This window comes from Ammodytes marinus, assembly GCF_949987685.1.
Source record: "Ammodytes marinus genome assembly, chromosome: 1".
In the NCBI taxonomy this organism is placed as follows: Eukaryota; Metazoa; Chordata; class Actinopteri; order Uranoscopiformes; family Ammodytidae; genus Ammodytes; species Ammodytes marinus.
The window spans coordinates 12653741-12680430 of NC_137230.1; the positions used below are offsets into that span (position 1 = coordinate 12653741).

The window sequence follows — 26690 nt, forward strand, 5'->3', positions numbered from 1 at the left end:
ATCTGTCCCCCTATCTCTTTCTTTCTGACAGCCATCCTGGCCTCAAATTGTATTTACCCATTAACATGAAATGAGATATACCAGTTGGTATACTTTTACTATTCATTATCATTTAGTTTTTTTATTGTATTATGCAATAAAATTATTCTGTAACTTAGATATAATGTTGTACCCTTGGACCCTGACGCTGCACCATTCTAAGTTTCCCAACGTGCCATAATAACTGATTCAAACGAAAAAATTGTTCTTGCAAAACATTAATCTAAGCCCAAAGAACTACATTTCAACCCATCATGTTCATACAATTTTCCTTTGTTTCAGTTCAGTCGTAAGGAACACTAAATAAAGTGAGACCTTGTACCCACAGGCTTTATTCTAATAGGTGGCACTGGCAGCAAGGAATGATCAGGGGAAGTGTTGGGAGTGCTTTTTGTTGCTAAGTGACAATTGTAACACATCTAAGGCAAACTTTGACTAAGAGTTTAAATATTTATAACATTAGACATTCGGTATCATCACTGCTAAACACCATAAATCTCACAGCTCCAGCAGAAATGTGAACCAAGGCATATAGTTTACATTTGATAAACACCAACAGTGTGGAGAGAGGTTCCTAGAAGATACTAAACCCAGTGCCCTAATCGATATTGTTTCCAACAAAACCACTACTCCTAATGATTGCATAAAACCAAAGATGATGTTCATGATTTTCACAATTGAGAGAGATCTTCCATTCAGGGGCATGTTGCATCTGAATACAAAGTACCATCAAAGCAACATCACTGCTAATAAAAGATGAATTAACCATTCAAATTCCTCTGATTTTAATTTGATGGGGATGTTATGTCCTTTTGTTCATCTGGATAACATGTTTTGATCACTACTGTGGTCTCTCTCTCTCTGTCTCTTTCTCTCTCTCTCTCTCTCTCTCTGTGTCTCTTTCTCTTTCTCTCTCTCTGTGTCTCTCTCTCTCTCTCTCGCTCTCTCTCCTTCAGGGGAATTAATTGATGTTATCTTGTCTTCCAGAGAGCTGGTTTGCAAAAAAATGTTTTGTTCATCACCAGCAAGGCCTTGCTTTCCACCACTCACAGCTTATTTGACCTATGCTCAATCTCCATCTCTATCTAAGACGACTGAAGTCTTATCAGTAATCTTTGTGTTCAGACTCATACTTCAATTTGGGTTCCTTTAACGAAAGGATGGAACACAATGGATTTGTTAACTGAACTGGCTGTGTTAACAGAGACGGGCTGGCAGACAGGCAGGGGAGACAGGTTGCTAAGAACAATAAAAAGATGTAGATGTGTGTGTGTGTGTGTGTGTGTGTGTGTGTGTGTGTGTGTGTGTGTGTGTGTGTGTGTGTGTGTGTGTGTGTGTGTGTGTGTTTGACTGAATCCAAATATCCATCTGCTGCACATGTGGTGTGAGATCACATCTTGTCAAGACTGTGAGGGCTTAAAATGCTCAATAGCTCCTTTGAACTATCTGTACTTAAGTATTTTCATGATCAGTTCTTGAGAAGAGTACATACACTCATTAGAAATGCATGACAGATATGAGTAAGGTCTCCTGCTTTACATAGCATACCAGAAATAGAGGTTAAACGATCAATAAAAGACCATTCGCACAGTCGAAATGGCTTCACTCAACCTGGAGACCGAGGAAATGACATTCAAATCAAACATTCAACTCAGGATCCTCACACATTCTCGCAAGTGGTCCCGCTTTTTTTCTTGGATGGGAGAACACAAAGTTTAGCCTGTGTTCTGCCCCTGGCATTGAAAGTGTATGTTGTTCTTAACGTGTGTGGCATATGTGTCTGTACCTTTAAGAGGGAATGCTCTAAGGGAGGGGCTGCTAGTTAGGTGACCGGAAGTCACAAGCACGTTATTCACGTAGAGAGAGCATGCAGGAACAACAGTTTGATCAGCTCTTCCATTAAGATTTAGTTCTTCATCTTCTTGTTTGTTAAAGCAACGTCTGTAAGTATTATCTTTATTTTCCAAGTGTTGGATTATAGATTTACCGTTGTATGCTTACTGTTTAGCTTTATTAATACCTGCCTTATGTTTGTACTGTCTTTACAGTTTCACGAAATTACCATTAAACTACATGAGTAATCCTCAACACGCTGTGGAGTTTTTTGGGAAACGTTTAGCTGATTGGAGAGTTAGCTTGCTTGGCTAGCGAGCCCAATACAGTGAAAAGACGGCAACACAGCTAACAAGATAGTCGAAGACAGCCATCTTACAGAGCTAAATTGCTAAGCGGCTAACGGAAAGAAATCCACCCAGCCTGTAAAGCATCCTACGGAGCTAAATTGCTAAGCGGCTAACGGAAAGACATCCATACAGCCTGTACGCCTTCATATCTGTTGCTGGTATTATAAACTCACCGTCATTATGTCAGCAGCTAACGGTAAAAACAAAGAAAATGGAGATAATAATTCTGTGAGCTCTCGCTCTTCCAGTACATCGTCCAGCTCAAAAATGTCTATGGCTGTGGCCATGGCCAAAGCAAAAGCTGAAGCAGCGCAAGCTAGAGCGGCACATTCAAAAAAGGAAATTGAATTAAAGGTAGAGCAAGCACGGATTAACGCCACTCTCGATGCATTAAACGAAGAGAAAGAAAAATATGCTGCCATAGCAGAGGCTGATCCTCTGATGGCTGATTTGAGAGAACAGGGTTTCGAAACGGTCAGTGAGGCTTCCAGTAAAGTATCAAAAAAAAGCAAAGAAGAGCGTACTGCTGCTTACGTGGCAGAGCAAGCCAGTATGACTGCAGTTAATTTGCCAGCTAATATAAATGGTAACAATCCCACATTACCAAACCCACAAAGCATCAGCCAAGCCCAAGACACCACTCCTGTTAAAACTACGTCATTCTACGCATCTCAAGTGCACCAGTATAGAGAGACTACACCTGACTACACACCGCAAGTCCCTCATCATATTAAAGCGTCACCACATTATAGCCTAAATAAGCATTTGCCATCCCCTGTACATCAGCCTGTCTATGGAACGCCCTGTGGAGTTGGATGCGACCACTCTCAAACCACCAATGACCTCGCTAAATATCTGGCCCGCAGCCGTCTTGTGACATCAGGACTTACGGTATACGATGAACAGCCAATGAACTACTGGTCATGGAAGACGTCGTTCCATAGTGCTATTGACAACCTGGACCTGTCTGCTGGAGAACAGCTCGACCTTCTTACCAAACATCTCGGAAAAGAGTCAGCAGAACAGGTTAAACGGATTAAATCGGTCAATATCAAACATCTGCCTACTGGATTGACTATGGCATGGGAGCGGCTCGACGAGCTATACGGCGCCCCGGAGGCCGTCGAACAGGCCCTCTTTGGTAAACTGGAAAGCTTCCCCAAAATCACAACAAAGGATCCACAGAGACTTCGAGATCTAGCAGATCTGTTGTCAGAGCTAGAAGCAGCTAAACAAGATAGCTACTTCACCGGCCTTGCATACTTGGACACTTCAAGAGGAGTCAATCCTATAATCGAGAAACTCCCACACAACATTCAGGAAAAGTGGATCTACTTTGGATCACGATACAAACGTGACCATTTAGTCAGTTTCCCTCCTTTCTCTGTGTTTGTAGACTTCATTCGCAAAGAAGCTAAAGCTCGTACAGACCCAAGCTTCAACCTCTTCACACAGGTTCCAGCAGAGAAAAAGGACAAGTGGGAGAGGCCTATAAAGGCGCCTGTATATGTTCACAAGACCCAAGTCTCTTCAGTGGACAAGCCTGAGTCAAGAGTAGGTAACAAACCAGCGGACCCAAGCAAACACTGCCCCCTACATGGAAAGCCCCACCCCCTGGGGAGATGCAGAGGCTTTCGAGAAAAGAGTTTAGAGGAACGCAAACAGCTACTCAAAGAACACTACATCTGCTTTCGCTGTTGCTCTTCCACAGAGCATCTCGCCAGGAACTGCTCTGCAGATGTCAAATGTATGGAATGTGAAAGCACCAACCACACGACAGCACTACACCCTGGACCAGCAACCTGGAAGTCCAAGTCGTCCCCTCCCGTTTCAGAGCATTGCGGGGAGGAGGACAAAGCGGAGGCCCAGGAGGTCACTTCAAAGTGCACACAAGTGTGTGGCGAAGGATTAAGTGCGAGAGCCTGTGCTAAGATCTGCCTTGTCAGCGTGTACCCCACTGGACGCAAACAGGAGTCCAAGAAAATGTACGCAATACTCGATGAGCAAAGTAACCGCTCCCTTGCACGGTCAGAGTTCTTTGATGTCTTTAAGATCTCTGGGTGCTCCTACGCATACACTCTCAAGACATGTGCAGGGCTTAAAGAGACAGCGGGGAGAAGAGCCTTCGGTTACACTATCGAGTCACTGGATAAGAAACTTAGCTTTCCTCTACCTACGCTCCTCGAATGCAACGAGGTCCCTGATAATCGAGCTGAGATACCTACCCCGGACGCAGCACGCCACCATACTCACCTGAAACGCATTGCAGATGAAATACCACCTCTCGATCCTGATGCTAATGTACTCCTCCTTCTGGGTAGAGACATCCTGAGGTTACACAAGGTCAGGGATCAGATTAATGGTCCAGGCAATGCACCCTTTGCCCAAAGACTGGACCTAGGGTGGGTCGTCATCGGCGACGTTTGCCTTGGAGGCGCACACAGACCATCACAGGTGAACAGCTATAAAACATCCATCCTGGAGAACGGTCGTGCTACCCATCTACAGCCATGCAACAACCAAATCAAAGTGAAAGAGGTCTTCAGTCAAGCACCTACATTTCAAAACCATCCAGTACCTACCTTCACATACAGCTCAGGGAAGCTAGCAGAAGACAGCTTAGGCCAAGCCATCTTCACTCGTACTGCCGATGATCACAGACTTGCACCTTCCATGGAGGATCTAGAGTTCCTTCACATCATGGATGCCGAGTTCCACCAAGACAGCTCCAAAAGCTGGGTCGGACCTCTGCCTTTCCGATCGCCAAGACAACGGCTGCCCAACAACAGGAGACAAGCGCATGACCGCCTCCTCTCGCTCCGCCGCACCCTAGAAAAACGACCGCAGATGAAGGCCCACTTTCTAGAGTTCATGCAGAACATGCTTAGCAGAGGACATGCAGAGATCGCTCCACCCCTGACAGTAGGGAAAGAATGCTGGTACTTACCCCCGTTGGGCGTGTACCATCCCAAAAAGCCGGACAAGATCCGAGTGGTCTTCGACAGCAGTGCGTCACATGAAGGAGTGTCACTCAATGAAGTCCTGCTCACCGGCCCTGACCTGAACAACAGCCTGCTAGGCGTACTCATGAGGTTCAGGAAGGAGCAAGTAGCCATTACGGCTGACATCGAACACATGTTCCACTGCTTTGTGGTGAAGGAAGACCACAGGGACTATCTACGCTTTCTATGGTACCGTGACAATGATCCTACCTGCAATGTTGTGGACTACCGGATGCGAGTGCACCTTTTTGGGAACAGTCCCTCTCCTGCTGTGGCCGTGTACGGTTTGAGAAGAGCGGCCAAAGAAGCAGAGGCAGAGTATGGCAGTAACGCAAGAAGACTCATTGAACGTGAGTTCTATGTTGACGATGTTTTGAAGTCGTTCGCTACTGAGGAAGAGGCCATCAGCGTTCTTGGACGAGCACAGAAGATGCTTTCAGCCTCTAACCTCAGGTTACACAAGATTGCATCAAATCGACCAGCAGTCATTCATGCATTCCCACCTCAAGACCGCTCCAAAGACGTCAACAACTTGGATCTCTTTGTCGATGATCTGCCAGTCCAACGTAGTCTTGGATTGTCCTGGAACATGCGAGCAGACACCTTTACATTCCAGATTGAAAATGACGAAAAGCCATTCACTCGCAGAGGGGTGCTGTCAACTGTAAACAGTCTATATGACCCCCTAGGGTTCGTTGCACCCGTCTCTGTTCACGGAAGGCTGATACTCAGAGATCTCACCACGCAGGCAGAGGATTGGGACTCACCACTCCCAAAACACATGGAGATTGAGTGGACAAGATGGAAAGAGTCGCTTCAGGACTTACAGGACCTCCAGATACCTCGTCCGTACACGTCGCTCTCTACCGCAGGTGCACAAGTAAGAGAACTCTGTGTTTTTGCAGATGCATCTGTGAAAGCCATCGCAGCTGTGGCCTACATTAAGGTGACCAGCCACCGAAACCAACCCGAGGTTGGCTTTGTCTTTGGGAAGGCAAAGCTGGCGCCTCAGCCTGACCTAACTATCCCAAGGCTAGAACTGTGCGCTGCCGTACTTGCTGTGGAGATAGCCGAGTTGATAGTTGAAGAGATGGATGTCACATTCAACAACATCACATACTACACAGATAGCAAGGTGGTCCTGGGATACATCCACAACCAGTCGAGGAGATTCTATGTGTTTGTGCATAACAGGGTTCAACGTATCCGTCAATCACCCTGTCTCGGCCAGTGGAAGTACGTCCGTACAGACCTAAATCCAGCCGACGTTGGATCAAGAACAGCTACTCCAGCCCTCCTACGCAGCACAACGTGGCTCACCGGGCCGGACTTTCTCAAGAGTGAATCCTTGTCCACGCCTGAAACTGAAGAGAGCTACGGTCTCATCGATCCTTCCTCTGACTCTGAAGTACGTCCTCAGGTGACCACAAGTATCACACACGCAGCCATAGGAATCGTTCATCCTCAACGCTTTGAACGCTTCTCTAAGTTCAGCACTCTCGTCACAGCAGTTGCACACCTGATCCATGTAGCACACTCCTTCACCCGCCCTGTGCAAGGTGAGTGCCAAGGGTGGCACATCTGTCGTCCTACACAGGAAGAGCTGGCGAGAGCTAAAGTGTTCATCATGAGGAGTGTCCAGAACCACTGTTATGCAGAAGAGCTAAAGTGCATAACCAAAGGGTCCCCCATTCCAGGTCAGGCAACGAGAGATGAATGGCCCATGGGCATCCTCACCAAGACCTTTCCAGGAGAAGATGGACTGGTTCGGAAAGTCGAAGTGGAAGTCATCAAAGGTGGAACCAAGAAGACTTTCCTTCGCCCTGTTACAGAAGTTGTTCTGCTTCTGTCTACAAAGACTGATTCTGTTAATTAATGTGGAGTCTTGTAAGACCCCAAGCGGGGAGTGTTCTGCCCCTGGCATTGAAAGTGTATGTTTTTCTTATCGTGTGTGGCATATGTGTCTGTACCTTTAAGAGGGAATGCTCTAAGGGAGGGGCTGCTAGTTAGGTGACCGGAAGTCACAAGCACGTTATTCACGTAGAGAGAGCATGCAGGAACAACAGTTTGATCAGCTCTTCCATTAAGATTTAGTTCTTCATCTTCTTGTTTGTTAAAGCAACGTCTGTAAGTATTATCTTTATTTTCCAAGTGTTGGATTATAGATTTACCGTTGTATGCTTACTGTTTAGCTTTATTAATACCTGCCTTATGTTTGTACTGTCTTTACAGTTTCACGAAATTACCATTAAACTACATGAGTAATCCTCAACACGCTGTGGAGTTTTTTGGGAAACGTTTAGCTGATTGGAGAGTTAGCTTGCTTGGCTAGCGAGCCCAATACAGCCTGCATAACTGTGCAGATTCTGACAAGCTTTCTAAATGACTGTCAGTTGCTGCATCTGCTTTGGAATCATCCAAACTGATGACAGTCATGTGCTCTTCTTATAACAAGCCAAAAAGTCCTCGAGTTGGCAACAGGGGGATTTGAGTGTTATCTTTAAAGTTGCTGTGTCAATTGCACTCCCTCAAATTATCTCTGAAATTGTCCGGCAATAACAGATATGCAACCGATTAGTATCTGAATTCTCAACGTGTTCCATATAATTGTTAGATTCAATTACATGCGCCAAAGGATATGGTGTGTGATACATTTGTTTCTAATTTGAGATACACAATCATTTGAACAACTGCAGTATACACAGAAAGAGTCAGATAAAGGTGAAACACACACAAACCACTCACACCTCTGTGTGTGTGTGTGTGTGTGTGTGTGTGTGTGTGTGTGTGTGTGTGCACACACAAACCACTCACACCTCTGTGTGTGTGTGTGTGTGTGTGCGCACAATCACACACACTTTGATATTTAGAGTTCATGATTCATAAATGAAATGAACTGTTACGTGTGTGTGTGTGTGTGTGTGTGTGTGTGTGTGTGTGTGTGTGTGTGTGTGTGTGTGTGTGTTAAACTTAAAAAGGTCAGGATAAGCACTTGTGTCACATCCCAACAGGCACACTGACATGGGGTCTTATATGTCTTGTCCATTACACACACAGCGAAACAACACGCAGCCACAAAGTCACTGCATCAAGCACAGAAGTGAATCCATGTCAAGGTCAGGAAAACAAAAGGAGCTGATTTTGGAGCGACAGTGAGAGGATATGCCACCAGCATCTTCGATGGAAGGACTGTCCTGAGAGTCATAAGCTTAAGGTTCCTCTTGTTTCACATCACTTTGGACCTAGTCTTGCTAACCGGATAAAGACAACTAGTATAGCACTCACGTCAAACTCTTCCCCTTCCCATAGCCTACCGTTTATTCTCTGCTCAGAATGGTATACAACAGAAAGTATGCATGTGTTTAATACGGTTTGATAGTATCCAGCTCATAATGTTGCTGTATCATTAATGCTGTCGTTCGGCGCCTTTTATAATAGGTCTATGGTCGGCACCAAATTGCACTATTTTGAAAGGACACTTTGCCGCTTCCTTGGCTTAGTGTCGCCCATGACGAATCTGATTGGTTTATAGAAATTAAAACAGGCCAGCCCAGCTTCCCCCCCGCCCCCCCTAATACTCAAAACACAATAGCCTGGTTCCAGACCATGCCACTACTAGCTGTAGTTTGAGATAACAGCAAGACAGCGGCTCTTTTAGCTTGGCAGGCTGCAGAGGTTCAACATGGATACTCCATGATTCTCTGCATCTTCTACAGGTGCACCATGGAGAGTATCCTGACTGGCTGCATCCCCGCTTGGTGCGTCACTAACACCCTTGAAGCATACAACTCTACAGAGGATGGTGAAAACTGCACAGCACATTACCAGGACGATGCTGCCAGCCATGGGGGAGCTTTACACCCAGCAGTGTAGGAGGAAGGCAAACAGGATTATGAAAGACCCTATTCACCCCAGCAACAAACTGTTCTGTCTGCTGCTGTCTGGCAGATGGTACCGCACCACCACCAGACTCAGGAACATAGTTTCATCCCATGGGCCATAAGACTGCTGCACTGTTCAGCTTCCAAGCTCATCGCTTTACATGGCATGTACATTTCACTATGTGTACTTAAAGTTACAAACTGTTTTACATGTGCTTTTTATTTAAATCTGCTCATGTACATAATGCATTCATACTACCCGTTCATACATACAGTATGAATACCATAGTAGTCTATTACAGTTTAGAGTGTTGTGTTATATCGTATTTTATTTTTCTTTATTTTACATAAATATATTTTTCTTGTATTTGTACTTGCAATATCAACGTCTTAGAATCAATTTTTCATGTATGTGTAGTTTAGCTTGTTGGAGTGAGCCTGAGAACTCAGAGTTTCACTGCCAACCACTGCTTCAGAAATTGCTGTGCAAATGAAAAATACAAAGACCTTCAACTCTGAAGTGTACATTAACCTCTCAAAAATAAGAAAATAGATAAATAAATGCATGACTATGGAGAATGCATCCATATACAGTGTATACATTACTGAATGACCAAGACAACAGCTCTGGGCTGGGAACCAAGAGTCGCCCGCACAGAACTATTAAAGCTACTACGAGTAAGTCGGCACGTTGGCGACACCTTTGAACAAAAGCGGTAGTATTTTTACGACGCCAGCTGTTTTCTAGCTCGTGCTGGGAGTCCAAGATTCAAATAATCAGGAAGCAATATGGTGCGTGTCCGCGTGTTGAAAGTGTGAGGGCACCGGACTCTTTTCGGCTTCCAGAGAGTGGTTAGTGACACAGCTTCAACTAATGCCAGTAAGTGCTAAACACACCTGATTGCAATGAGTTGATGCATTGTCACCTCTCACGGAGCTGAACGAGTCCGTGTCCGTGAGATGGCAGTTAGTTAGTAGTCTATGGATCACGATGAGGTAATGTGTTTATGTTGTTGTAAATAATGACTATTTCAGATGAATAATGGTCATCTGATGATGCTGGTGAGGCAAAGTAAACTGTGTTTTAGTAGGCTACCGCTCATTCATTTAGGAGTAAATACTGCAGTCTAGGTTCGCTCCGTGAAATTGTGTATGTACGTTGCTTGGCAACGCCCTCCCGCCCGCCTATCACTCTCCCGTTTAGCTTTTCTTCATTGCATTTTCTTTTTTTTCTTTGATGGTTCAGCCCCGTTATCAGTCATTATGACTACAAACAACTGTCTCAAACGAGGCTCCCGCTCCCCTTCCCTCACCTGGAGCCATAGGCTTCTCAATTCACGTTCCTGCGCCACACTGAAATCTGCGACCAATACGGATATGTGACCATAGAGCATGCACGCGTGAACCGAAAATCGGACTGGGTGTACGACCAGATCAAATGCAGTAATAAAAACTATATAAAAACGTCTTTCTTTGCACTGATGGTCTCGTTTGCTGTTAAAGGTAATTTATGATTATGAGAGGAAACATGAGGCTGTTTAAAAGATATATAAATGTTACTCGTTGCCGCTTTAACATGAACAGTCATTTTAATAAATACAGAGTAGGTATCAACCATACAGTTGTGTCAAGGAAAAGTTTCTGCATGTACAGTATTCACTGCTTGTTTAACAAATTCTAATCAGTCACAGAGTTCCGTCTGTTTTTTTTCTGTGCTACACATTCAGTCCATTAAAAACTAACTTCTTTCTCATTTCTGATCCCAAACAAGCACCATCTTATTCATATTAACCAACAACGCTGACTTAAAAAGTTAGGCAATAATAAAATGAATGTCATGAATCATCTTCCAATCTAATCTAACAGCATCTGCATCCAAAGAATGGAACATTGCCATCAACTCCACCCATGCCATTGAAGTCACGCCAAGCATCTGCGACACTCATTGCATTTGGATACTCTCCAATGAAGAAAATAATATTTCTGAATACAACACTTGTTGTGAATACTTTTTGCCCAGTTAGTTATTACCAGTATTATCTTAATTTCCAGTAGCATACTGCGGTACTTGTTCGTTAAAGCTTACTGTTCAATCACTTTGCAGGAGAAATGTCTGCTCGTTATTGCATATCATGACCAGCATTCAACATCCCTATGCACACTCACGCATTGTCTTACCTTCGTATACAGCTTTAAAGCCCTGTGCACTGACGGCAAAGTCTGTGGTGAACCACAAGGCCAATATAGATCCACTGCTGACTAGCGGGGAGGGCAGCATGAATCCTGACAACCTGAAAAATAGAAAGAAAATGTTAGAAAAACAACATCTTTGAAACGCAGCATGACAATTTGCCGTCGACTTCTGCCAGCAAACGATAAGGAACTTCAATACTGAAAACCTAAAATACAGAAGAAAAAAATAAATAAGTAAGGGACAGAAAAAAATACAATTGTGTTCAGTCAGTGTTGATCCTGTTGATGTAGTGGCCTGAGCCCTCAAGCCATGAAGACCCCTGCTGGCCTGAGATCAGGACCCTCCAAGACCTCCTCGGGTGTGTTTTCCAGACTGTGTGCTACTCTCAGATTAGCTAAGTTATTGATGGAGGAGAAGAGCAAATGGAGTGACTTTCCCATCACTTCCATCACAGAGCTACATTAGCAAGATGTACTATTCAGGGACAACAAATCATGTCATGAGTCCAGCATATAAAATTACACAGCATGCATATTACACACTACAATAGAAATAACATGGCATGTGTTGTGTGGCTCTGATATGGCAAAGTTAACTCTTGATAACACTAGAGGATGTACTGAAACAGACCAATCCAACTTAATTGAGAGGTGATGGTTAAATCATTTAGGGAAGAAAATATAGAGAGCTGGAATAGAATGAAAATAGAAAGTGTGTATTTTTTCTTTATAATCATGCCAAAATAATACATAGATAAAACATATTTATATAGTGAAGAAACATTTACTTTTTAAAATAATTTCTGACATACGTATGACTGGAAGTGCTGGAATAGAATCAAATCATTTTAAGGTCACGCCAGGTTATCTTAATAACTAAACTTAGCATATTTGATACAATCATATAACAATGCAGTATACACAGATGTGCCAGAGCTGTGCCCTGTCTCCTGCAGTCAAAACGTGGCCATTGTCCAGTTTGTTGTCCTCAGGGGCCGAATGATGTGCTATTTCAGATGATTCAGTTCTACTTGTGTTATCAGACAGCACAAATAAGGATAACACAAATAATGACTCACTAGGTTGGGATTGCAGCCGTAGGTATGTCGTTAAGATGAGAATAAACACAGAGCCTGTTGCTGCCCCAGATGACGCACTTCAAGTATCTTTGGGTCTTGACATCCAATCTCTCTATTTACTAGTGGATGCATGTCTCAATCCTTATTGGAGTTCCGTATAAGTTCTGAGAGACAATAAAAACACCAAGACGCCTATACAAACCGTTTGTGCATATTTCTTTCGCACCCTTCGACACAGCAAACTAAAATGGTCATTATCTTCAGTTGCGCGAACGCTAAAAATCATACATCAAGTGTTGTTTTACTAAATAAAATGAATTGCTTGTGGAAGACTGAATGAGCAGCTTGTAATAGTGTTTTTTTTCTCCAAATAGATACACAAACAACAACTACAATAACAATGTGGAAATGAGTTGTTTGTGTGCATGTTGGTCTCTTCCTTTCTTTATATGTCCATGGTCTCTACCAAGGTTGTACTCTGTGCTCTGTCACCTTTTAGTTTGTATTTTTAATTGGGAGAATGTTTTGGTGATCATTTGCAAATTGATGCTGCTGTTTTTCCCTTTATCAAACCTCCATGGGTTCAAACACACACTGGGCTGGTTGGCAGCTGAGGCTGAATGGTTGTATGAGGATAAGCACTGCCAAATCTGAGGCCATGGTGAGATGCTTGATGCTTTAGATTTCCCCGTCTGGGTTGAGATGGTGCCCCAAATAAAGGGCTTCAAGTATCCAGTTAGAGCGAGGGCGAGGGAACATACAATAGGCCAATATAACTTCAGTGAATGTCTGTGCTCACTCTTAAGGATAGGAGTGAGGGGATCAGATATTTAGAAGCAGCTCGGAGTAAAACCACTTATTCTTCTTATTAAAGAGTCAATGGAGGTTGACTAGTAGGCCTTTCACACCGCCGCAAAATCGGCGCTAGTTCTGTGCTAGTTCGGAGCTAGAGACAGCGTTTTGGTTTCACACCGCCAGAGAGCCTGCTCCGGGCTGTAAAAACCGGTTCAACTCAAACACCAGGATTGAGCAGGGTTTGAGATAAGAACTGCTTGCGCCAGCGGCTGGGGGAGGGATTATCCTGACCAACCAGACCAACTCAAACCTCATGCCCGCCATATTTAAAAACACCGCTACAACGAGACGTAAACATAACATAATTACCGAACGTAGCGATCAAATTGACCGGCGAGAATACGCTGTATGGGTCCTGTTTGGTTAGGAAAGCAAAGCGAGAGCCAACACGTGTAAAAATAAGACGTATTCGCCGCTGTTGTTGTGCTTAAAGCTAGCGGTAGCTTTAGCGTTAGCCACAAGAGCAGCGGCGTCGGGCGACGTACACACACGTTTACAGTGACGTCATGACGTTGCTCTCTTGCCGGCTCCATCCGGTCGATGTGAAACCAACCGGTTCATAACTGGGATAAGGCTGTAACCAGTTTTGAACTGACCCCAGCACCAGCCTGGAACTGGCTCATGGTTCTTTTTGGTGTGAAAGGCCTATAGGAGAAACCTTTGGGCAAACCTAGATCGTACTTTCATGTGTCCTGGAGATACCTTGGTTATTCCCCAGGAAGAGCTGCAGAACCTGGCTGAAGGGTAGGCCGCATCAGCTAAATGTATGTTCCTGCTATATATACTATACTAGAAATGATTTAATTCAATTGATTTACTTTGGGCTTCATTATATTTTTCTATAGTTATTTGTTTTGATTTGTGCATTGCATGATTTCCCATTTACATTTCATTTTGTTCAGGCAGAGCAGGAAATGATTAAGTGTGTCCATTAAAGCGAGCAAACTGAAGCGCAAAGTTTAAATGGCTCTTGTTATATCCAAATCAGAAGAACAAAGATTGTAGGACAAACTTGGACACAGTTCATTTTCCTTGGTTCACCAGGCACAAAAGTGTGAAACAATGAAAGGGCAGGAGAGACTTAATGAAAGGGAACAAAAGAAGTCAGTGAAATAAAGTGAAAAGAAAGACAGACTCAAGAGCTAACATAATGGAAGCAAGGATTGAGAGTGAGTCTGTTTTTTGTATTATTTCATATAATTTTAACATCATTTCAAAGGTCAACTGAGAGGTGGGCTGGGGTGACACACACAAATTGAGGCAATGAAAGTGAGACAGTGGGAAAGAAGCAGAGAAAAAGACAGGTTAGGAGTACAAGAAAGAAAGGTGAATAGGCACAAAAGATTGTAAAAGAGTAAGACCATTGAACAACACAGGATGAGTGAACACAGAACGGGGACATTTTTATATTATTATTTCTTTGGCCACAAAGCAAGGACACAAAGGACAGACAAGAATGGATGAAATAAGCACCTGGAAAGATAGAGATAGAGAGAATACAGGAGACAGAAGAAAATGAGAAGAAAGAATGGAGAGGAGAGTGAGGTGTGTGGTGAGATAAGACAAGAAGAAAAGAGAGAAGAGACAAAGAAGAGAAAGGATGGTTCCTTATCATTTCAAATCATACACATACTCATCCTGGTCCTGGTCAACTCATTCCCAGCAACCAGCTTTCCCTTCCCATTCCCCCACTAGCAACTCATTTTGAAATGTACCTCTCAATACTTATACCGGTTCAGTTGCACTCATACCCTGCCAGGTTGTCTTGTCACAATACTCTTGTGTCTATTCCAACTTTCCAGCCATCCTCATGCTGTGCTGCCCGACCTGCCTGTACTTGGACCCTCACATGATATTCCTGGCTTGGGATTCCCTTTTCAGATCTACAGTATTCTCCGGTTGGACTGATTCCCTGTTATTGACCTCTGCCTGCCTCTAAATGAAGTAGTTAATTTAATGAAACCGACCTTCTCTCTGCCATGCTGTTGGGTTCAAAACCTTCCACCTAAATAAAAAAAAATGCTTTATTTTTCTAAGGACAGAATATATAAGGTGATATAGTATTTCACTAATATTCATTTCTGGTGCACCGATCCCTTCAAATACAGGTAATGCTAGCTAAATTATTCTCTGCTATTTCTGTTATTTATTTATATGGATACATTTAAAATTATTGACCAAGCAACACAATAGCAATGCGATATAACAAGGGTAAAATTAATGTTTTATGTTCTACTCTCACCATTTGCTTATTTTACCTTCCTTATCCCATGAGAACCGAGACCCATTTCTACTTATAGGAAAAATATGAGGGGTATAACACAGACTATGTGGACCACATAGAACACATTTCTAATGTTTTCTTATTTATTTATTTTTAATCCTAAATATTATCCGAACTTTTTTTTGGAACACTACTATTAGAGTGTGTTGTTATTATTTTTTGTTTAAATATGTTTAAATGTACTTTGCATTTATCAAAATAACGTATAGTAATTCAAAATAAATGAAACACTAATTGATAAGCTTATTACAATTTATGTTATTGTGACAAATATGTCACATCAGGATTTCCATTACTATTTTAAGGCTAACGGCCCGATGTGACGTATACATCACAGCGATATTTTCCTAACTTGTTCTATATACATTTGTTCATGAAATATGGTCAGACTAGGTTAGATGTAATACAGGACACCTTAACATTATAATTGTTAAATGGGTTTTAACTCACTTTTAGTAACAAAAAACAAGCTTTTAAAATTGCCAATTTCTCCAATGGTGTGCACCTGTTACACTGCAATTGTTGGGAAGTCACTTCCTGTCACAGTCACATGACTGTTGAGTATATGTCTCTTAGGGACTTAATTAGTAAAAATCTAGTGTAAACCTGTATGAGGAAAATGTTAGGACATTCAAAGTGTGTGTGACGTGGGTGTCACCATGGGTCCTTATACAGACTATCTTGTGTCATATTAAGGTTATGTGGATTGCATGCATGTAATTGAAATTAGCTTTGTTGGTAGTGTGACTTTTTCAGGCTTTGTCCTGTATTTTTTTTGGCTCACCTTCTATCTTTCTCGACCAGAAAGAGAACTACTAGTTCATAGGCTATTTTAAATCACCTTGGTAGCCCAAAGGGGAAAGCAGCTGCATTCACACATGAACATTTGACCACTCAACAAATAAAAAGTGAGCAGTGAAGTTAAATGGGAATATAACTCATTTCTGGGAGCAGGTTTTGTTCCTTCATTTTTGATTCTATGGGCACAAGAACCCTCAAGGGCGTTTTTTTGTTCGGACCAAGGTTAAATTTTGACATTGATCAGAGATTTAGAAAAAGGGTTGTCCGGTAAGGATGGGATTCCTATTGATTAAAGAGATACTGGCCATTATGGAAAATGCAGCAGGGAAACTGTTTGTGAAAGGCTTTTAAGAAGCCGTGGTATTGATGAATACTAAGCTCAAACAAATGTTATTGATTAGAAAAACATTCCATATACACACATATTAAAATATAAGAATGCATCGTAAGCAGTACAAATGTACTGTTAGCGAGGTGCTATAATTTGGTAAAGATTTTTGGGACTAAAGTGTTTTAGCTCAAAAGAAGGATTGACTGGCAGGCTAACTGGAAATAATTCACAGACACAGACACACACACAGACCCCTGTCAATCAGTCAGTCAGGTAATGAGCAGTAATCGTCTAGCAGTAACTGTATTGATGGACCAACATGATTTCTCTCTATTCTCTCTCTGTCTCTTCACTCTAACTCGGCTCCTTTCCATCTCACTTTACCTCCCAATCAGGCCAGCACACTGATCCTAACAGCTGTGACATTTATTGCAAAATAAGTAGGCGGGTTTGGACTATCCCTCCAATATTTATTTCAGTTGTATTGGTCAAATGTTACAACCAGTCACCCAGCTCATGTAATCAGAAAGCCAATCAGTGGGGGCGCCCTTAGCTCAGTTGGTAGGGTGTCCCCCCCATGGGCCTCGGTCAGCAGCGGACCCGGGTTCGATTCCAGCCCGCGGTCGTTCTCTGCATGTCACTCCCCTCTCTGCCCCATTTCAACTCTGTCTCTACACTATCAATAAAAGCATAAAAATGCCAAAAAGTATATATAAAAAAAAAAGAAGCCAATCAGTGATTCCAGCCAGCCGGTCTTTACGGTCAACCTACCAAACAGCCATATTGCCTGATCTGCCTAATTTCTCCATCTGTCTGACTGCCCATATTTGTACAGTATGTGCCTGTTTACCAACATATCTCTCGCTCTACCTGCCACTCTATCAAACTGTCGGCATGCCTGATGTTCACCTACTCTTGCTATGATATGGTTTAAATCGGATGGTTGTAAAGTAACAAGTCGTATTGTAAAATAGCATCAGTGTTACTTGGCATTCACTCAAAATAATGCAAGTGATGTGGTTTGGCAGCATTTTAGATTTAAACTAAATGAAAAGGGACAGCCAACACATCTAGGTAAAGCTGTATGTAAGATTGCCATGACTAAAGTGACAGCAAGTGATGGGAATACTTCAACAATTCTTTTATTTATTTTTTTACTCAGAGCAGAAATGTATGTCTCTGGTTTTTAAGATATCTACTGGTTCTGACATCTAGAATACACAAACCAGAGTCAACACCAATTTAAACACATTAAACAAATAATACTATTTTCCATCTTGAAGATAGTTTTTTGTCTTTTTTCTAGCTCAACACTAAATACACCTTACACTCGCACAGTGGATATATGTCCCTGGCTGAAACTATTTGTTCCAACCTGTCATTTTGGGAGTGTAATCCATCTTTTCAGTCCATCTGCTGGAACACTAGTTTATCAGTGACACAACACAGCTCGGAGAAAATAGATAGACCAGAAGTTTGATGTGGATAACACAAAGACTGAGAGAGAAATGGACCCTGAAAACACTGAGAAGAATGACCAACTCAAATGTTAGTTTGGGAAGATTTTTTGTTTACCATTAACATGTGACAGTGTTGTTATGTAAAGTTGGACATATTATGTGTGAGTAAGCAGTGTTTTCTCTACAAATGTAGACCATGGTCGTACAAATTTGGAAATGTGTGAAGCCAGATAGAAGTACACTAACAAAAAAAAAGTTAAAAAAAGACAGAGGTTATTTTCCCTTTTTGTGCTGCTGAAGTAAAAAAGAATGGCCTTAGGAAAGATGGATATTTTTCCCTTGTTTAGTTTATTTATTTGACCCCGAATACATATCACTGGAGAAATTTGGATTCCTTGTAACTTTATCTGTAAGTCCCGATGGATGTTTTTTTTGCAAATGCATGGGTCAGTAACATCACAAGGCTGTTTTGCAGATAGAATATTTAAACCCAACAATGACAATATAAAAACAAAACAAAAACTGTGGTGAATGTGTTATTATTCAACCACTTACTGTATAATGTGCACCACTTTTAAAAATATATGTTGTATGTATGGATAATTAGTTTTCTGGCTTAGTTGAACACCCCTGGCCGTGGAACAATTATGCCAGTATACCAAAAGCTAGGCCTTAAGCTCACTTAAGAACCCTTTCAAAGACTATCTTAAGAAGTATTATTGAAATGTCAAAGATGTTTTTGTTTGTGGAAGAGATGCAAAGACAAGAGAAGATGAAGAATATATTTAGATAGATTATATTACAGGTTTGAGTACACTTCATGTTGACAAATAAAGAGACAGACACACAAATCAGAACTTATTCTGAACAGGCATTACCGTTATTTTGCCTCAGGGAGTGTCTACCCAGTGAGATACACAAACTCATTCACACATGGCACACACACAAGCACACAAACAGGGGGAAACACAGCTAGTAGGAGGTGCACGCTGAATCACACAGATCTACCTCGCAGCACTGCTGCAGTGATGAGGTGAGTGCCTTGCTCAAGGGCACGTCTGAAGGTGGTGGCATTTGATTTGTACGATAAGAAGGTAAGAACCATGCTGATTCCCTGGTGTTCTCAAACAACAACCACGGTGCAAACCCCTTACATTTAAACTAGGAAACCCCCAGAGCATTGTTCAAGCTGTCTGTCTACAGAGGCCTGTTTGTGTTGGATGTGTTCAGGTGCAAAACAGAAGCGTACAGTACCTAGTCATTGTGATAATATATATAAAGTGTGTGTGTGTGTGTGTATATATATATATATATATATATATGGCCACTTTATCACTGGCCACTTTATCAGGTATACCTGCTCAATGCCTTATAAAAACAAATAGCTAATCAGGCAATCACAATGGCAGAAAATCAATGCATTAAGGCATCTAGACGTGGTCAAGACAATGTGCTGAAGTCAAACCGAGCATTAGAATGGGGAAGAAAGGAGATTTAAGGGACTTTGAGCGTGGCATGGTTGATGGTGCACGGCAGGATGAATCCATACTTTCATGTTGTTTATGCCAAATTCTGAACCTTCCATCTGAATGTCGCAACTGAAATCGAGACTCATCAGACCAGGCATTTTCCAATCTTCTATTGTCCAATTTTGGTGAGCCTGTGTGAATTGTAGCCTCAGTTTCCTGTTCTTAGCTGACAGGAGTGGCACCCGGTGGGGTCTCCTTGCTGTAGCCCATCTGCTTCAAAGTTGGATTTATTGTGCATTCAGGGATGGTATTCTGCATACCTTGTTTGTAACAAGTGGTTATTTGAGTTACTGTTGCCTTTCTATCATCTCGAACCAGTCTGCCTATCCTCCACTGACCTCTGACTTTAACAAGGCATTTTGGTCCTGTAGTGGCAGATTTTGCATATGATATATCTTTGGACTCAAATGTTGGAATACTTATTAATGCAATAGGAAACATTGTTATTATCTTGTACAGACTTATAAGTGTAATGAAATATATTGCATGTTGGTTAATTGTAAACTGAAATGTAGATTCCTCAAAAGCGTATCCAACAAACCACTCAGACGGGAAAAATTCCTCCTGGTTGCACTATATCATGTACATGAAAACAGCAAACGCAGGCATGAAACCGCAAGTTTTTGAGATCACCTCCCAGGGAGGATTTTTTGGAAAACACAACGGTTTTGGTTTCTTGTAAACACCGAAACCATTTCCCCTGGTAATGCTGACGCCACGGCTCCACCCTCACACATGCGCATTGCGTTTGGAGATAAATGGGCATGCGCCGTCTTTGTAGGTCCATATGCGCCAGTTGGAAAACAACAACAACAATGGCGGATCACCGAGCTGTATTCGCTGTGCTGTTGCTGATGAGTTTGTTATCGTGCCTACAACGACAATCGCTCCTACAATCGCTCCTACAACAAAATATGGAATTGCTGCACCAATGCTGTGAACAGAGCTGAGAAAAAGAATTGTTCTTGCGTAGGCGCGCCTTTTTATTCAATTCTTACAGCCGACACCGGATGCACCGGAAATGCTATTTACTACTACCTTGTACCGCCAACTGCTGGCCTGGCATGCTTACTACATCGATTTTGTCCCGTTTCCTCTGAAAACATGTGTACGGGTGAAGATGTCAGATAAATTGTGTCTGAACAGGGTTTTAAAAAAAAACAAAAACGGGAAAACTGTCACGTTTTCACCGTGAGAACAGGGCCTCAGACCAACCTGACCCCTCCCATGTTTTACAATAACAATACATGTATATTAGAACTGTCTGCAAAACAGCCTGTCACTCACTCTTAGACGCCTTCCTCCTGGGAGACAAATGTCCTTAAATATGTCATGACTTTAAGGGAACGTTGTCACTCTTTGCTGCACGTAACATGTGTTGGAACTAGTGACCACTCCGTTGAGTTTTCTTGCTATTGATTGAAAATAAACCTTTTGCTTTTACAAACGTATCACTGTGCTTGAATTTCCTCACTACAGTCCACACAAATGCCGCTCACTGGATATGTTTCCTTTTTCTGACCATTCTCTGTAAACCCTAGAGATGGTTGTGCATGAAAATCCAGTAGATCAGCAGTTTCTGAAATACTCAGACCAGCCCTTCTGGCACCCTCAACATTGCCATGTTCAAAGTCACTTAAAACCCCTTTCTTCCCCATGCTGTTGCTCGGTTTTAACTTCAACAAGTTGTCCTGTCCAGGTATACATGCCTTAATGCATTGAGTTTCTGCCATGTGATTGGCTGAAGATATTGAACTGCTGTACTTAATAAAGTGGCCGGTGAGTATATATACTTTATATGAATGTACAGTATATATGTATACAAAAGTATAAAAGGTTTGTGTTATTTTGCAAAATTCCACAATACTTTCTTTCCACTTATTTGCCTGAAAAGGATAATAATAAACAATATACAGTATGTTTACTTAGACCATAACAAAGTAACGCTTTTGATAATATTGAAGCGGAGGTTGATTAAAAGGACAACAAGCTTCATTTGGCAGTGCTTTATATTCAGCACAACACAAATGGGGAAACTAAAGCACTTTGGTTTCATTCAACCTGCATTTACACACAAAACAGAAAGCTTAGGTCAAACAATCTTGAAAAGTGTTCCACAAACAGCATTTTATTTGATGTTTGTTGGGCTGACAATGAGTTGAAGGCATATGTATCTAGAATGACTGGAGCCAGCATTTCCTTTGCTTTGAACATTCTTGTCAGAAATTAATTGCAGCTAACAAACACCAGCAAGTATCAGAGTATTTCTGTGATTTGCTAATTATCGTGTGAAATTGGTATATCAATGACTAATAGGTAGTTTTGGTATGAATCCCATTAAAGTCGAATAAACTCCATGCTGTCTCAGTATCTTTCAGTGTCCTGATTTCAATTTGCACCAATTGTTACAATTATATTTTGCAAATATGCGTGAAATTTATTTTTTATTCTTTTTTTTTTATTCAACATAATTTTAGGTCACAAAAGGTACACACAAAATCCCAGGGGGGCCCATTTGTCTAAGCTGTGATAAGGAGCCTGCCCAGGAGCAGGGCAGACGGACATTGTGAGTAGGCAGCTGGCCCTTAGCCACATCTCACTGGGTTGTAGACCAGTGTTTTTCTTACTGTGAATCCGGCTCTAACATGGGTCACTGGTTGCTTTAAGAGGGTCCTCACAGGAGGATGTTTTATTGAATGGGAAGCTCAGGTTGAAAGAATGAGGTTTTGAAAGGGGATCTAATGTGATAAAAGAGCTGATTTTCTCCTAAATTGTAAAATAACGGACTGTATTTAGCCACTGAACCAAAATAGGGCAACTCTGTTTCTGAATTGGCTTGTATGAAGCCTTGATGTTGAGGAAGACTTGTTCTTATGTCCCCGCAACAGAGATATTTAAAGGGGACATATTGTGCTAAATCTCGGTTTTAAATGTGTATTTCCAAGGTCTACTAGGAGAGGTATTCATGGTTTATTTTTCAAAAAACCCATTTGTTTTCTACCATTTCCCATTTCTTCATCACCTTTTCCAGCCTTTTCTGCCCTCTATCTCAAAAGGTTGGTTTTGACATCTACCCCCCTTCGCAAAAATCCTAGTATGCTCTGACTGGTCAGATCTACATGGGCGTGCATGCACCGCCCTGCTCATTTACTCTATACCTACCTATATGGGCATGGCACACGCCCAGCTGTCAGTTTTGTTTACTTTTGGCCAATGCAGCATGGAGATCGATGTTACCATGTTTAGCTTCATTTCTACTGCAAATGTCAGCACACTTACCACTTCTAAACCAAAAGCTTTACAACTGAACCTGGTCAGCCAGGACTCTGAGCTGAAAACTGTGAAAATTGCATCAAGATTTCTGGTTTCCCTGACATAATCCTCAGGTAAATACAGTTTAAATATGTCACAGTCAGTAACAGAATATGAGCTAAGTATTTATGCATAAACTCTCTAAAATTGTAACGTAACGTTTTATGTATGTCTCTACAGGTTAAACTGGGGAATGATCTACAATCCAGTGGAGTGAAAGCTTTGGTTGTGAAGCCATGCTGAGGTAACATGTAAATGTACAGTAACGAGGCAGGAAAGGAATGTATCATGTCAAGATTCACTGGAAAGGCATTATCTTTTGTAAAAAAAAAGTATAGAAATAATAACTGTCAGAGCTGCAAATTATCTGACACCCTTTCAATATCTAGTAGATAATGTATCATTTGTATTGTGATCACTCATTTATAATAAAGTTTTACTGTTAAAACATGTATTATGTTGCTTACTGTCACTGTTTGCTTCGTGTAGTAAAGGATTACTTGAAACTCACATTTTCATAGTCAGGATGTTGGTTAGTTTTCTGACCGATCTACATGCCTTGACTTATAAGTTTTTTAATTCAACCCTTTATCTCTCTGAAGATTTTTTCTTTGAAACAGTATCATTCCATTTTAAAAAGACCAAAACCATCCTTAAACATAAAGAAGTTTATTCATAGCCAGTGAAATGGAAATATAAAGTGTACACACAGTCTCCTCCACACTCCAGTATAACGGCAGGTACTCTTTGCCGCTGCCTCTCACATATGCAGACATTTACAAATTCTCCTTTGTTGTCAAGTCTATAGAGGCCTAATGCATGTCACACACATAGCACCTCCTGCACTTTATATTCTGTAGGCTTGCAATGTCACAAACAACTAGATAATCTGACATGAATCTGTCAGTAAACATAAAGACAGTACACTCAGTTGAGTTGCACTAGGGCCAGCAGCTGCTTGGGGCCCCTGGAGGGAGCACGCTCCTATTCGGGCCGCATGCCCCTACCAGTCAAACGGATGGTCACCACGGATCAAAGAAGAATGCATGTCCTTTAAATAAAACACCAGTTGATATACATTTAAAGTAGCAAACCTATCTCTAGCATTCTTTCATACATTGTTAGTCACACTGTATAAACAATTATTGACAAAACTCTTAAAAACAATTTAATAATATAATTTCATATTATGTGTGTGTGGCAACAAGTGTATCCAAGTAGTAATCAAGCCCATTAGCGCATATATAGGCCTACCCCGTGGATATAGGCACACACGTGAGAATGGAAGAAAGCGGCAGCAAAAGAAACAAGTGGGCACCGTTGTTTACCGCGGAGGAGATGGGCGTCTTAGTGGACGAGGTCTGGCAGCGCCGGGGAGTTTTATTCGGGGGAACAAGGGGCAAAAAGAACATCACGGTGAAGATCCGTGTTAGGCAGGCCATAGCCGAAAATATGTCCCCCTCCAGCCCATGTGGCCTGCGTGACAGGTGTGCTGTGAGGAAGAAGTGGCAGGAATTCCAGAACCAAACAAAAAGGAAGAGTGCGAAGGTTTCACTAATCAATCTCCCTTCGTTGCAGGTGATGCAGACCCCCAGTAAAGACAGCGCTGAGTAACCCCTCCCCCATATGGTTTCAATAAACTACTTTGGTTTCCTTTTCAACCATGTATTGTGTGGATCATTTTGCATTGAAATGAAACAAAAAGTCCCAGGCAATTTGTAATTTATCTAAGCGTAGGTTAATGACGTGTGCGTATTGTGCGCCCTTTCAACACAGCATGTTTTGCCGCTAATTTCCCACTTGTTAATGGTCACCTCAGAAACGTGGACACTATAGGCTACTCATCTGCTGATTCTGTTTATTTATTTCAGCGTTCAGGCCTGACAGTTGATATGGGTGATGTGGTGGTTGTGGGTTTATGGTTTAGTGCACAGTGCTTGGTGACTGGTGGTAAAGAGGTAGGGGCTGGGGTTGTTGGACCTCAGAAGAGGTTGATATGTTCCTAAAAATGCTGCGCAGCCAGGGGCTGCATCTCCGGGCTGAAGGGAAAATTGCAGCGGGTTGCTCTGGATGTGTGGAGACACCAGAGTGATCAGCCGTTGGATCTCCGCACGGGGCAGCCGGTACTTTGTCTGGACGGCCCGGTCTGATAGCACGTCCAGTGGGGAGAAGTGCCGAAGCACGTATGCATTTATGTAAACCGTCTGGCTTCGCGCACGGCGAGGCTGTTGGACTTTGGCAACACCTGTGAAATGCCACAGGGTTGTTGATGTTTTTTATGTGTAGTACTATAAACTCTGTGTGGAAAACGAAAACGTGTAATTCATTAAAAAAAAAATTCTCTACTATTAGTCTATGTTTCTTGCGCCAGTGGTCCGCATTGAGCATTGTTTTATTTTATTCAAAAAGTGGAGGAAATAAATTTCCCTGACGCGGCATGATCACTGACGATTTGGACGCTAAGAAGGTTGTAAGAATGGGTCAGCGCCATCTTACAGTTCCGTCTTAGTGAAAGAGCTACTTTCGCTAAGAACGAATCTGGGAAACACATTCTTAAGAGCGCTCCAAAGAAGTACTTAGCCCAAAGAGGCTCTTAACGAATCTGGGAAACGCGGCCAATATTAGTCACAATGTATAAACAATTATATTCTTAATCTACACGTTATTGACAAACTCTTAAAAACAATTCAATCACATTTATAATTTCAAATTTGTAATACTATGGAACGAAAAGCAGCATATCAACTTGTGAGAAAGAAAGTAATGGAAATTGAATCGTGATAATTATCAATATCGATGTGTTTTCACTAAAATCTTTACTCAATACAGAATTGAATTTGTGTATCCTGGTAACATTGGATATAAATTGCTGTCCATTTAATCCTAATGTATCCCAATCAAGTCAGGGAGCTTTTTTGTATTTCATGTCCTCTTTTTCCCTTCGTCAGCTCTCTACTGTACGCTAATTAAGGCCATACAATGGCCAAATTACATCTAAGAGTTGTTCTGGGTGTCAAACTCCAACACTCATACACAAGTCACTGGTGCACGTGGAAGTGGTAGAAAACGAAAGAAAAAACTGGCCCGAAGCCTGACATTGGCTCTTTTCCACCAGTAATGTGGGACACTTGGAACAAAAACAGATAAGAAGCTAAAAGTTGTGAATGCGAGTTATGGATATGTGCCAAACACAAAGGCTCTTGGCAACTCTGCTTTTACATTCCATTGAACAACAAAACAAAACAAACACAGAAAGACTGGGATCATGGAAACGCATCTTCCATCGTAGATCAAACAGTGAACGCTCCTTGTAATTTGCAAACTAAAACACAGAATTTGTTTAACTAAACTGAAAAAAAAACGTTTTCAAGGTTGTTTTTGGACAAAATACAATCAAATACAGGATGGTAAGAGACAGGCATTTCTACCTCTCTCTTTTAACACTTTTCTTTTTGTCTTTCATTATCCCTCTATCTTCCTCTGTTTCTCTACCTCCACCATGCTCTGTCTATAACTCGCATTTCTAAGTACAGTCAGTCAAGTCATATGGAAGCGCCTATCAGCGTGCTTACAGGAGAACAACCATTACTGTACACTCCCACAAACACACACACACACACACACACACGCACACACACACACACACACACACACACTCCCTAACACCACATATAGAACACACATATAGCTGCTATACTTGAGATATATTGCTATATCCATCACACACATAAACACACACAG

General features: G+C 41.9%; 1 protein-coding gene across 1 annotated transcript in view; it reads right to left on the reverse strand.

Moving 5' to 3' along the window:
* The window catches only part of LOC307249482 (CUB and sushi domain-containing protein 1-like), a gene marked incomplete at both ends in the record, with an annotated part of 421303 nt that overhangs the window by 268291 nt on the left and 126322 nt on the right, over nt 1–26690 (reverse strand). The window contains one exon of the mRNA XM_080026212.1: nt 11284–11396. Coding sequence (XP_079882338.1) covers nt 11284–11396 — 113 coding nt within the window. The remainder of the gene's footprint in view (nt 1–11283; nt 11397–26690) is intronic.